At 38.1% G+C, this 14013-nt stretch overlaps 2 protein-coding genes across 7 annotated transcripts in view; one reads left to right on the top strand and one right to left on the bottom strand.

Moving 5' to 3' along the window:
• The window catches only part of FLACC1 (flagellum associated containing coiled-coil domains 1), a 32977-nt gene extending 30633 nt beyond the window's left edge, over nucleotides 1-2344 (top strand). Inside the window, exons 12-15 of one of the 2 annotated variants that reach the window (XM_079130687.1) lie at nucleotides 444-533; nucleotides 646-755; nucleotides 1405-1547; nucleotides 2003-2344. In XM_079130687.1, the coding sequence (XP_078986813.1) occupies nucleotides 444-533; nucleotides 646-755; nucleotides 1405-1507 (303 nt within the window). In that variant the 3' untranslated portion in view covers nucleotides 1508-1547; nucleotides 2003-2344. The other variant, XM_079130686.1, reaches the window with a different exon arrangement.
• A 136-nt stretch (nucleotides 2345-2480) lies between these two features.
• Nucleotides 2481-14013, bottom strand: part of CASP8 (caspase 8) — a 47262-nt gene continuing 35729 nt past the window's right edge. For all 5 annotated transcript variants that reach the window (XM_079130657.1, XM_079130654.1, XM_079130655.1 and 2 more), the window contains 6 exons: nucleotides 13686-13824; nucleotides 13530-13574; nucleotides 12195-12259; nucleotides 10081-10222; nucleotides 5141-5642; nucleotides 2481-3869 (listed from right to left, as the gene is read on the bottom strand). In XM_079130657.1, coding sequence (XP_078986783.1) covers nucleotides 3734-3869; nucleotides 5141-5642; nucleotides 10081-10222; nucleotides 12195-12259; nucleotides 13530-13574; nucleotides 13686-13824 — 1029 coding nt within the window. In that variant the 3' untranslated portion in view covers nucleotides 2481-3733. The remainder of the gene's footprint in view (nucleotides 3870-5140; nucleotides 5643-10080; nucleotides 10223-12194; nucleotides 12260-13529; nucleotides 13575-13685; nucleotides 13825-14013) is intronic.

Here is a 14013-nt window from a genome sequence, read left to right as displayed (position 1 = left end):
GTCATACAAAATAGTTTCACTGCCCTAAAAATACCCTCTGCCCCACCTATTCATTCCTCCCTTCCCCTTCCAACCTCTAGAAACCACTAATCTTTTTATAGTCCCTGGAGACTTGCCTTTCCCAGAGTGTCCTATAGTGGAAATCAGTAGTGGGCCGTTATCAAAGACTGTTCAGTGAATGAATGGTGGATGGCCATGGTAACCATCTGTTTGAACTCTGATGAGAGCTAGCTCTGCAGCAGTGAGCTAGCTCCTCAGCAGAGGCTGAAGGGGAGGATACACAGCCTGGCAAGACAGCAAGTGGGCAGAATTTACAGGGCCTGGTGACTGGTCAGTAGTGAGTAGCTAAGGTAATTGCTCTGCATTGTAGTCTAGGTGCTGTGGAGAAGAGAATAAACAGGTAACATAGGCTTGATGTGCTGAAGCAGTTTCTTCTTGCGCAGATTATGGAGGAAGAGTTGCATGCACAAGCTACTGTACTAGAGTCACTTAATGCACAACTCTACCAAACCCAGATGGAATTCCAGAAAGAGGTGAGTCCTGGCTGGAAGGAGTACAGGGGCTGGGAGAGCAGCTCAGGTGTCTGTGCTGTTGGGCCACATGGCTCCACCCTAGTGAAGACAGCTTTTAAATTTTGTCTTCCAGAAAGCTGCCTGGGGAAATCTTGAGAAAATGTTCCAGACCAAGTTTGCTGAAGCTGAAGAAAAGTACAAGCACACCATACAGATCCTGAGAGAGGAAAACATGCTTCTAAGGTGTGATGCTGTTGGCTGAGCTATCTTCAGGAGTGGGAGGGCATTTGAGTGAGGAATAGGTTCAGAAGATAAAGCAGGTACTGCTTACTGATGTCAAGGCAGAAGGGAGGTTATGTCACTGAGCCTGGACACAGTTACCGGCAGAAGCCAGAGAGTTCTTATGGGATGTGTCTGGATTTTCTCTCTTACTTGTCTGTTATGCAAAACAACACAGGAAGTATATCTGTGAGTTTCTGAGTTTTTTCTGTTCTGTGACCAAGGGTTGTTTTTCAAGTCCCTCTTCCCTGAGACACTCAGTGGTTTTTGCGTTAGTGGTTTACCATAGACACAGCTGCTTCTGGTTCCTGTGGAAATCAATTTCAAAACAGAAATTATGCTGTTACCTGAAGATACATCCTAAATTGCTCAAATTTTAGTTAAACTTTACTGAAGGGAAGTTATTTGTTGCATTGAGTCAGTAGAAAAATTCCTCATTTGGCAATTTGGTCACCCAAATATCACATTTCACTAAATTCAAAACCACTGCAAGTGATGAGAGACTGCTCCACCAGGAAGGAATCAAGCCACATTTCTGCCCCAGCCACACCCCCATATCCTGTACCCATTTCTATCCTTCAAGTCTATAGTGATACATCCTTCTTTTTTTCAGGCAAAAAACGATTGCCAAGAATGAAGAAGAAATTTATGAAGGAACCTTGCCCTCTTTAACTACTTATGAGTATGATTATGATATAGAGGACGACGACAAATGAAAGAATCATAAACAAAAGTTGTTCTCCCTGGCCAAATATGGTAGGCACACCATCCCAAAAGCCTGTGGAACGCCTGGTGGGTGGGGTGGGATTCTTGAGAAAATGCACACGATGAGTTAAGTTCTTAAGTTGTTCTGACTATATTTTTGTCTTTTCACAACTTGCTTCTTTCTGAGTGGAAATGTTTAAATTCTCATCTCAATTGCAGAACTTATCATTGACTCTTCATTAAAAATAGATGTTCTCTATTCCTGGAGCTGATGTTTCTTTGGGCTTTGTACTATTTTCTCTTCTGCATTTGCATATTTTATTAGAAAGAGACTGATTTGAAGGCACCCTTCCTATTGATGTTGACTATATGTTGGGCTACATCTTTTGTCCCCCGTCTACCTAGCAAGACAGATAACTCACTGATTTGACTTCAAAACTTTTTTCTCTCATATATGTGCCTGCACTCCCCCACCTTCCAACCATGTTCCTGAACCTATGACCTAGGAAGAGTATCTGAGGATTCTTGCTGCCTTCGCCAAACCATCGCCAGAATTCAAATGCCCACAGGGCAGGCAACATAACCAGTGTAAAGGGCTGTGATGTGTCTGGACTAAGAAAAAACAGTCACACAAGCACAGTGATAAGTGGCCATTAACAGTAGCCCCCTGGAGAAGCCTGGGTGGGTATGGGGAGACGGAGAGAGGACTGGGGAAGGCAGAGCCACACCTGGCTGGAGGGAGGTTCTTCTCAGATCCCTGAGAGTACTGCTGCACAGTTGCCTGGGTTGATGATGTCAGACATACTGAATTTTCAAAAAAAGATATTCTGGGTTTTATGCGATATCTCCTGGTTTTCAAATGTTGACAGTAAATGTTAAAAACAGCCTGTAGGAGACTTAAGTAATACAGTCTACAACCTGAATGTTTCACATTTGTGGCACACCAATGGCAACAAACAAACAAAAAACACTAACAAAATAATCTCTAAGGAGCAGTAAGATAAAATTACATTTTATTTTATTAAAAATGTTTTTTAAAATTTTTAAAAATACTCTTAAAGTTTAAAGATGTGAAATAAATTGTTCACAGAAAGAAAAAAATGAATGCAAATGTATGAAAGGTGTAAATGAATGATTAGGAAGAACAGCTGATGAAGAGGTGTGTGTAAGAAAAACAGGATTTTCAGGAGGCGGAGGCAGAGAATCATAAGCCTGAGGCCAGCCTGAGCAATGTAGTGAGACTTCGTCTCAAAAGAAAAGAAAAGGAAAAAAAAAAAAAAAAAAAAAGCTGAGGATACAGCTCAATAACAGAGTAGAAGGGAGATGCCAGGAAGGGAGTTTGGGTACAGATAATAAAGAAGCTGTAAAACAACTTGATTTTTTAAAAGTTTTTAAAGAATATTTCCCAATTTATATATTTTGGAAGTAGTGTGAAATATAACTTGATTGATGTCTTTTTTACTTTTATGTAGTACTTTTTCATCTTATTAAAAATACATTTAGGGGCTGGAGTTGTGGCTCAGTGGTGGAGTGCTTGCCTGGCATGTGCGAGGCCCTGGGTTCAATACTCAGCACCACATACCAGTAAACAAAATTTTAAAATTTTTTAAAAATTCAGTTACTTCTCTGACATGTGGAGGCTGATTCACAATGAGGGATGGCTAGGGAAGAATAGAGTTACTTTAGGTGAAGGGGAGTGAAGGGAGGGGAAGGAGTTTAGGGGGAGGAGGACAGTAGAATGAATCAGACATACCCAATGTACATACATAACTACGTGACTGGTGGGATTCTACATCAAGTTTAATCAGAAGAAAGAGAAATTATACTCCATTATATATGATGTATCAAAGTGCATTTTACTGTCATGTATAACTAATTAAAACAAATTAAAAATTTTTAAAAATGTGGTTAAAATTATACCATAATAGTAAATGTCTAAGAGTGGTTGATATTGCAAAGTCAGAGATTTGGGCTTGAATTCATAGAAGAATTAAATTGTTCTTGATTCAAATATATAGGGTGGGATGAATTGATTATAGTGACACTTTGTAGGGAAAAGGAGATAATATTTGTATATTTAAAAGTAATATTAGGGAAAAAATGTACTGATTTCCAAATTCCCTTCCTGCCATCAAAAAAAGTGCAAAACAAGTAATATTACTTAATAAAATGTTATTAGAACAAATAAAAAATACTTAATAAATAAAAGAATAGTGTTACACACAGAGGCAACAGCATCAATCAAGAGGAAAGAAGAGTTTTTTTCTTAATGTAAATGTGGGCTGGGGCATCTGTTTCCCCATGTTCTTCCTGTCATCCTTATTGCTCACTTCATAGTTCACTTCAGTCAGGATGGTGAGAATGTCATCGCCTCTGAAAAACAGAGCATAACGTGTGACAATCCACAGGGGGAGAAAACCGACAACCTATCTCCTCTGCTGTGCTGAGAACTATAGTTCCTTGTCTCAAAACATCAGGCTTTGGAAACCATAATCTGCTAAACCAAGACCTACCACAGCTTTGCAGGTAGATGAGTTGTCTCAGAGCTTGATAATTTCACCTTTGGCTCATTTGGGATCTCTATTGACCATCAGAAACCTCAGGGCCAGTATGAGATTTGGTTCCTTTCCCTTTCAATCTGTGTGTATCTCACTGCTCTGTGAACTGTGTCACTCAACCCTCACAAGCACCTCAACGTCCCCCAAGTGCCCTCTACCCACAGTCAGCATTGCTTCTACAGATTCTTCTACAATACAGTCAAACATCTCCTACAGCCCTCTCCACCCCTCCGTCACCAGACTCTTAGCAGTTTTGTCAGGCAACCTCTTCATCTATCTCTGTAGTGAATACCAGAACCTTGTGGCACTCATGGTTTAAGTTCCAAAATGAAAACATCACATTAGTATTGTGGTTCACTCTTTATATGCCATGGGAGATTCTCACTCTTCATACACTGAAAGCATAATGAGAAACAGGTCTAGAAGGAATGTGTTAGAAGGATCCTTCACTGTTCATCTGTCAGCTTTGTGCACGTGGGTGAGTTATGACATTTGAAATCATAACTAAATGAAGCCTGTGATATAATAAACAAGGGAAGGCTATCTTCCCACATCTTGCAGCTTCAAAGCAGGTCAGGTGAGTGGAGACATAAGGGGCTCCTACTCCTTGCTACTTATCTCCCACAATGCATCAAGAAGATTTGAGGTTGGGTAGCCATTACAGGACTTTTGACAGAGCTGGAGAGTGTTAAACATTGATGTGCTTACTGCCTTCTTGACAGACTTCCAAAACTAGCTGAGTTGGCTCAATCATGATTTTTCCTAAAGTCAAAGAGGTGGACTACATTACTACCATCCTTCTGAGCTCTGAAATACTGTGGTTGTCCTTTGAGATGTTGAATAAAGGAAATGCCTCAATAAGTATCTCTCTCATTTCACAGCTGACCTGGGAAGTAGGACTCTGTGGTCCACAAGGAGACATTTTAGAGGTGAATGGAAATCACTCCTCTTGATGATTCTATGATTAGTATTACCCTAACCATAAAACTCTTTCTAAGAGGCTGTAACTATGCATATATAGTAGTGGTGATGGGGAAGGTAAGCAGATAGTGTAGCTCCCAGGAGGGCTGGATAGGCAAACCTTACCGGGGACACCTTTCTCTCAGCCTCCGGCAAAGTGATTGTATGTACCAGGTTCCCTCCTGGGGGTTTCGATAGGAAACACAGTTGTTCACAGTGGCCATCCCCAACAGAAAGTCAGCTTCATCTGGGATATAACTCTTTTGAAATGATAAGTCCATCTCTAAGTAGGCTTCCTTTTGCTCTGAGTCAGTTTCAACAGGTACACCTTTCTGGTAGTTATCCCCTTGACAAGCCTGAATAAAAAAGACTTTAGGTTTCCCAGCAAGGGAAGGGCACTTTGAACCAGTGAAATAAGAGGTCAGATCATAGATGGAGACCTTCTGTCCATCAGTGCCATAGACTATGCCCTCATCTCCATGAGAGAGGATACAGCAGATGAAGCAGTCTTTATTATTGTGGTCCATGCTTTGGTAGGACTTCAGAACTTCACAGATTTCCTTTGCTGTGGAATCTTTGTGAGGTACTACTTCAAAATGAAGCTTTGTAAAGGTCTTGCTCAAAGCCTCTGAAAAGTGAAAGAAGAAAAGTCATATTACACCACAGTAATTTCCTGCCACACAGCCCAGAGCGAAAAAGAATGGTGTGTGTAGGGGCAGAGGGTGTCATATTGATAGATAAGAATTTGATCCAAACTTAAAGAATGAGACCTATTTTAGTATGTGGATTCTATACAGTTTTAATATTTATTGTCACCAGCAGAGAACATTTCCAAACCATGAGGCAAATGAGGAAGGGGTGAGTGCTATTTTGGGCCTGTTGCCTATTCTGAACTGGAAAAGCTAATTTTGGCAATCTATGGGTAAGCTATGGGTAAACTATTATTTTGGCTTATTATCAAATCAATTTAAGAGATGATTTTATTTCTTACTTAATATAAAAATGGAAATAATTTTTGAATAAAATGCCCATATTTATTTTATGCCAAACACTCAAAATTAGTTACACTTATCAAAAGAGAAAATATGAATAAAATAGAACTGAAAGATCTATTACAAAAACAGTTATCCTCTCTCTATCCTTCTCTATTACCCAGTCATAGTCCATGAAGGCAACCACTTTAAGGTTTTATACTTTTTTTTTAATATTAGTTTCCAATTATAATGAATTTGAATTCACTATTTATTCATTTATACATTTTAGACTTTTATGTGAGTTATTATGGAAAGTGAGCATATAGTGCTCTTATACAATTTTTGAATAATTTTAGGTTTAATTCATAATAATACTTATATTACTAGGACAATGTAAAAATCAAGTTCTTTAATTATATTTCCTTTTTAAGATTTTTGTCTTTCCCAGAGTTAATAATTGCATTACTTTTTAAATTTGCTTTGTTTCCCATATGGCTAACATTATTATTTTTTTTCAAATGCACTAACAGATCTGGTTGCTCTTTCAACATTTTCAGGCTGCTTGTCTGATTCATTTTTATTTTTCTGGAGAATGTTCCATGTTGAGCACTACATCCTTCTTCTCTAATCCTAACTGACTGCTCCTTAGGTTTGATAAATTTCTCTTCTCCTGTGATATCTTTAGGTCTTTTCCATAATAGATTCTTTTTTTCCTGAACCTATGACTTCTTCTTTATTGATTTACTGGCATGTTTTGATGGAGTATATCCACTCCTACATAAGGAATAAATTTGGGGGGCCCTTACATGAGTCCTTACTTCGACTTTCATACTTTTTTGTAGTTTAACTAGAAACAGAATGCTCTTTCCACAGCATTTTCCCTCAGAATTCTGAAAGTATTTCTTGTAGCTTTCAGTGTTGCTATTAAGAAGTCCACTGACATTTTAATTCCTGACACTTTACATATTTGATTTATCTTTTTCTCTCTAGAAGTTTCTAGGATGAAATATGCTTTGGTATGAATCTTTCTCAATTCATTAGGCCCTTTTAGTCTGCCAGCTGTTAACCTAATTCCTGAACATTTCCATTTCCCCCATTTTCTCTGTTCTTTCCTTATGGAACTTTAATTATTAGAGACTGAACATTCCTAACTGGCCCTCAACTTCAGATTTTCTTGTCCTTTTGTTCCTATTTGCCATTTTTTTTTTTTTTTTTACCTTTTTGGCCTATTTTCTGAGACTTTTATCTTCTGCACTATTGATTTTTTAAAAAATTTCTGTGCTCATATGTTGAATTTTTAGTGATTCTTGTTTCTTTTTCATAACATCTTGTTCTTTTATGAACATTTTACTATCACTATTAAATATAGTTTTTAAGAATTTCCTTTTTTCCTAGCATTATCTTTAATTCATATTTCATTTCATTTTTTCTTATTTGCATTGCTTGTTTTATATTAGAGGTGTTCTCTATACGCCTGATGAAACATGGCTGTCCATTAGTCAACTAAAAAGTTAACCAAAAGCTCTGTGTTTTTGGCCATGGTTTGTTCACTGGTGGACTTTATAGCAGAGTGATTGATTAGGAAACTTGTCATTCCATTAGGAGACCCCCAGATGTCCTGATCTATAGATCTTTTATCTAGGGCTTTCAGCTTTTCCAAAAGAGAATTTATATCTGCTGCCAATGTTCTTGGAACCAACATGGGTTTGAAATCTGACTCCATGCCACCAGTAGGTTGAATTTCCTTTAATCTCTCTTTTTTCCATACTTCACTGCTTTCTTTGCTGAGCCCAGTATCACCAGATCTAGAGACTCTCTGGTTCATTTTTATGAGAGAATAAACTTCCTGTTCCTTATGATGGTAGAATAGGAAGAGTTGTTGGTTCTATGAGATGGAACTGGGGCATCACTTACATATGTCTCATATAGACTTTCAAATATCTTCCTGTTTTCAGCTCATTGCCTCTCCTATGTTTGTACTTCCAATTCCTGATTTGTTTTCCAGAGTTCTGTGGGGTAAATGGGTTTGCCTCCTTTCTTTGATTTCCTTTATAATCACTTAGGTTGTAGCTTTCTCTGCTCTATTAAAACTACTACCTCTCCTCCTTTATTTCATCTCCAAAACTTGTTTTAAATCTTTTATTAGCTATTGCTTGCATTCCTGTTCTCTTAATCCTTATTGGAGTACACCTTTTTTTTTTAATTCCTCTTTTAGTATTTTGTTCCTGTTGCACATCAGAGGTAAACATAAAACATGCCAAGAGACACTGTAGCATTAGGAATAGAGAAAAATGACTTTGCAATGCAATGGGTCCTCATTGGTTTTGAAGAACTTTGATAAGGCTAATATAGTGACTTGATTCTGTGGAAAATTCTGATTCCTTTTGGAATGTGGTGTGGTGATGATGAAAATGACAGCAAAGATGTTCACGGGGCACTTTGCCAGAACAGAGGGGACATCTCAGGAAAAATGAGACAGGCAGTTGCATCTCTATTTTTACTCATTCAACACAGAATGTAATAAGCAAAGGAAGAGAAAAAATAGGACATGTGAATTCAAATACCTATCACAGACCAGGTCTCATGGGCCAGATAGAAGAAAAATGAACTTCCAGAAATAGAATCAAATGAAATTTAATAGAAAAAATTAATATTCAATGAATAAAAATCAGAGACCTGAAACATTTTCAATACCAAATGCATAATGATAACTGATGTAATCAATGACCCTAAATTCTATGGCTTTTTAAAACCTTAGCATTTGCTCAAATAAATAAGACAAATGGTAATAGGGACCATTACAGTGTTCTAATGGCTACAATCAGTGTGCATTAATTTTCTAAAATTTACTCAATTTAAAAAATAAGTAAAGAACATGTGACTCATAAATACTATTTTCAAAATTTCTTTGACCAAATCAAAATTAATATCAACTCAATGACTGAGTTGAATTGATTTGTTATTTTTTTAATTATACCCATTTCTATATTTCCATTCCACAGATTTTTGTTGTTGTTGTTGTTGAAATTGTAAGTTCTCTCTATATACAAGTTTTACTTAGCCATAAAGAAGAATGGAATTGCGTCATTTGCAGGAAAATGGATGGAACTTGAGAACATTATGTTAAGTGAAATAAGCCAAACTCAGAAGGTCGAGGGTTGTATGTCTTCTTTCAAATGTGGGAGGTAGAGAGTAAAAAGGAAAGAAGGTGGCAGAGGAATCTCATGAGAAGCAAAGCAAGATCAATAGAATAGAGGAAAGGGACCATGGTATGGGAGGAGGGAAGGGCATGAGGAAGTGCAGAGAAGTTCTATTGGCCAAATTATATTGTTATAATTGTGTGCAGGTACTAATACATGTAACAAATCCCACCATTATGTACAACCATAATGCACCAACTAAAAAATTGGAAAAATAAATTATAAGTTCTCAGTCCTTGCTTAAATAAAGGCTGATCAAAACTATTTCTGGCCAGGCACAGTGTCGCACACCTGTAATCCCAGTGGCTCAGGAGGTTGAGGCAGGAGGATCATGAGTTCAAAGTCAGCCTCAGCAACTTAATGAGGCACTAAGCAACTCAGAGAGACCCTCTCTCTAAATAAAGTACAAAAAAGGGCTGGGGATGTGGCTGAGCTCATTCCCCGGTACCAAAATAATAATAATAATATCTGGCTAATTTAATGTTTGAACATGCTATTTTGTTAAGAACTCATAATTTCCTCCGTGCTCAATAGCACAACTTTTATAAATGCAATACCAATATGGATTTTGATACTAAGGCAATCTTTTTCACCTAACACATTCTACAGAAACACTATTTGCTTAGTTGATTTAAAAGTAAAGCTCATTGCTGCTCCTCTTGATAGTTTATCATTATACATATGCTTATGCTACGATTTATAAAAACCGGTTTTATAAAAAGCAGAAAACTAACAAATGCATAAGAATGTTCTTCACCTCCATAAGGAAATATGTTTAAATCCATATTCTTGAACCATGTGGCCCTTTTGGTACAGCTTTTGTTTTCCCCCTTTTGATTAAAAAGAAAATAGGTGTAAGAAATGTTCACTTCTCTTTTGGGTTGTACTGTACCTGCATCCAAATCTGTTCCTTTCCTATCCTTAATGTTGTGAAGCTTGGGCATATCCTTCCGTGCCATGCTAAAATCATAGTTGTTGAAGATCAAACAGTATCCCCGAGGTTTGCTTTTCATTTGGTAGACTTTGTCCGATGTCTGTAAAACAAAAACCCAACCCTGGAGCTTACTCTACCAGTCAAACACTGGTGATATAAACAAAGAACTGCCCAGGAAGAGGGCAGGCTGCCCAGGTGGGGATGGCAGGCAAGTGGGCTCTCTCTGGCCCCACCCCACCCCAACTTGGGGTCATTCTCCCAAAGAACTAGTTTCTAGCAATTCTCCTCACACAGGATCCCTTAGAGTTCTGCCCTAGGATAGCAGTAAAGTTGGTGTACCTGGGTCTCATGAGAACTTTGCACATATATTAATACTGTCCTCATATCTTTGAAGCAGAGAACATTGTGCCCAGGACTGGGATTTAGAAACTTTTGAGAACTCAGTAAGAATTGCTGAAAATGACTGTCTTTGGGCAGCTTCACCCGGACTGTGAATCTATTGGCTATCTACTCTACTCATCTGCACTTCTTGTCTAACAACTAAAAGTCTGCCCTTCAGGCCAGTGATTGAAGCTGATATAACCCAGTTCTTAGGACTACTGCAGCTGGAGAGAGATGCTGGGTTATGCTGTAGGTTACAGAATCCACACTGTACACCTGACAGTATGGGCCTGAGGTGGCCCTCTGTGCGGCTTATTTTCCTAGGGCTATTTCATTGCTGGGATTCTTAGCAGTGGTTAGAAATCTGTGTAGCCCATTGAGGTACAGAAAACGACCCTCCCCAGCTTAGGAAACCAAATTTTTGCCTCTACTAGTTCATAAACTTAAGACTTCATGAAGAATGATAAAATTATGGCATTTGCAGGCAAATGGATGAAATTGGAGAATATCATGCTAAGTGAGATAAGCCAATCTCAAAAAACTAAAGGACGAATGATCTCGCTGATAAGTGGATGAGGATATATAATGGGGGGTAGGAGGGGTTAGCGTTAGGGTTAGGGTTAGGTTTAAGGTTAGGGATAAGGAGGGTGGAAAGAATGGAGGAAGGAAGGACTGTATAGAGGGAAAAGAGGGGTGGGAGGGGAGGGGGGAAGGAAAAAAAATAAAAGAATGAATCAAACAACATTGCCCTATGTAAATTTATGATTTTTAATAAAAAAAGATGCATTAAGAAAAAGCATAAAAAAAAACTTAAGACTTCTAAGACTTCAGGCAAGTTGTCTCGTATCTTAGCATGTTTACTAAGATATCAAGTATATTAAGTACTTAAGTATATTTAGTATTTACTATAATGTATGCTAAGTATTTACTAAGTGTATTGGGTGCATTTACAATACCAGGTTTACTAAGCTTGTAGACTATTTAATGGGAACAATGCTTTGTATAGTGCCACATCACTATGGTTAATCCTTGATTTTCAGAGGGAGAGAGTTCTGGTAATTTTCACAGAGTTCACACTACCAGTCACTCTCAAGCCTAATTCAGGTGTTCAGGGACTCCTGTGCTTTCTGCCACAGTGAGGAGTGAGTGAACTAATGCACTAAAATGCATTTGGTGAATTGTTGAAGTTACATAAATAGAACTTATGTCTAGAAAGGAAATTCTTCTGAAGCTGGCTCAAAAGACAAAGAGATGACTAGATTATGAGTACTTATTGCTTACTCCTAATCATAAAATAAAAGCATTTTTAAAGATCATGCTAAAAGGTAAGACTTTGCTTATTCCAGATCTGCTATAGCCCCCCACAAAGCCTCTCCCATTTAGGTTGGCATGTCATCTAGAAAATTAGGTAGGAGGCCTCCCACCTTCTAGCTAGTTCAATACCTTTGTCTTTGGTTTTACAATAAAAATGTAACATAAAGGAACTGGAGAGGTCACATTTTAAAAATGAAATTACATTTTTAACTTGTCCCTTCATGGAATTTTTTTTTTCTATAACTCAGATTTTTCGTTAAGTTTCTGTCCTTTATTGGATCATCTGGCAACTAAAAGGGAGAAAAAAAAACCCTAAAAATTACAAAATCTAGAATCAGCAATGAAAAAGGAAAGAAAGTTTGGAGGTGTCCATGTACCTGTGAGTCACTGTCTTGTTCTCCTGGAGAGTCTGACAATGCCAGCATCCTGAAGGACTCCTCCCCTGCAAGCCACAAAGAGACACATCTAGAATGAGACATGGCAGGAACAAGACTCTGGTAAAGAAATGTCTAGCGCCTTAGAAAACAGTGATGAAGACATGTCAGAACTTTATAACTTTATACACTTCTACATTGCCAGGTTGAGCTTTATGGAATTTGTGAGATATTCATTTATAAAACACTGGCACGGATGAATCGACTCAAAAGTACCCCTTAATGTACTCTTCAAGTCTTGGAACCAAGCAGGCATGGGAAGTAAGGAAGAACTGGATGCAGAGATGTTTACTCAGAGTAATCTTTTAAGGGGGTGATCCAAAATGCATTTTGTATGCATGTGCACACACACACACGAAGAGCCAAGGTGAAAATATAACAAATATAAAATATTAACAGTATTAATATTTAGGATGTGATGGCATCTTAGTGGGTTTTTAAAAATTTTTTCTCTGAATTTAAAATCATGCCAGGTGTGGTGGCGCATGCCTACAATCCCAGAAGCTTGGGAGGCTGAGGCAGGAGGATCAGGAGTTCAAAGCCTGCCTCAGCAAAAGTGAGGCACTAAGCAACTCAGTGAGACCCTCTCTCTAAATAAAATACAAAATAGGGCTGGAGATGTGACTCAGTGGTCAAGAGTCCCTGAGTTCAATCCCTGGTACCCCCAAAAAGAAAAAATCATCCTCAATGATTAGGTATAATTCTTATAATGAAAAAGAATATATGAGTAATCAAATATTTGAAGTTCAGTCTAACTTCCCCAGATAGAAAAGAGACAGAGGATTAGAAAGAAATAACTTGGCTGAAACATCCCGAAGAGTAAGATGGACAATGGGGAGCTTCAGTGCAGAGCTCAGCGGGGATGGAGAGAATTACTCACTCTTGACCCAGGGACCTCTGACCTAGACAACAATGTAAAAAAATTTCTTTGTTGTTGAAAGAGGAAGTAACTTAATCAACAAAGTTCTGAAAAGTCATTTAGATCTAGCTACCAGTGCAAACCACAGACAGCATATGTCAATGGGAGATGCTGGGAGAGAGAAGGAGGAAAAAAAGAAAAAAGAAAAGAAGAGAAAAACAACAAAAATGTTAAGAACTTATTAGAGACTACCTCTGCACTTATTGCAAACATGCCAGTCTGGGGCTGCAGGGTCTGTCAATATGTAGAGAAGGTGATAAAAAGTGACCACCTAACTTTCTTCCCAATAATAGGATGCAGTAGAAGGAAGCATGATGATACCAGAGGGTAAATTAACTCTGTGCATCTGCAAACATTACCATTTGAGAATGCATCTGGTTTTCTTTCAAGACTCATTCTTCTCTCTGAATTAAAAAGAGAAAAACATCCCCCAAATATGTGGTTAGAACTGCTTGAGACAGGGAGGGATTTATGTATTTGAGAAAACACTTTGCTGATTTCAGTGTCAGATGTACCTTTGCTTAATTCTTCATAATCCTTGATTTTCTTCAGCAGGCTCTTATTGATTTGATCACAGATGTTTTTCAGGATATCCAAGTTTCTCTCCCCTAGGATAAGTTTCTTCTCCATCTCTATGAAAATGTCAAGCAAGCTCTGGCGGACAAGAAAGACAGGGAAGACTGAATTGAGACTGTTTTTATATTAGTTTTTTTTTTTTTTTTTTAACTTCCACTTTTTCCAAACCAAGGGCTTTCCCTTACTTCCCAAGCAAACCTCTGAGAAAGCAGGCAGGTCATGTTCTCTGGCCCAAAAAGACAGAAGTGAGAGACTAGAAGACAGGCC

This window comes from Sciurus vulgaris (genome assembly GCF_902686455.1).
Source record: "Sciurus vulgaris genome assembly, chromosome: 3".
NCBI lineage: Eukaryota > Metazoa > Chordata > Mammalia > Rodentia > Sciuridae > Sciurus > Sciurus vulgaris.
The sequence above is the reverse complement of the archived record's forward strand: the minus strand, read 5'-3'. Positions and strand labels throughout refer to the sequence as shown.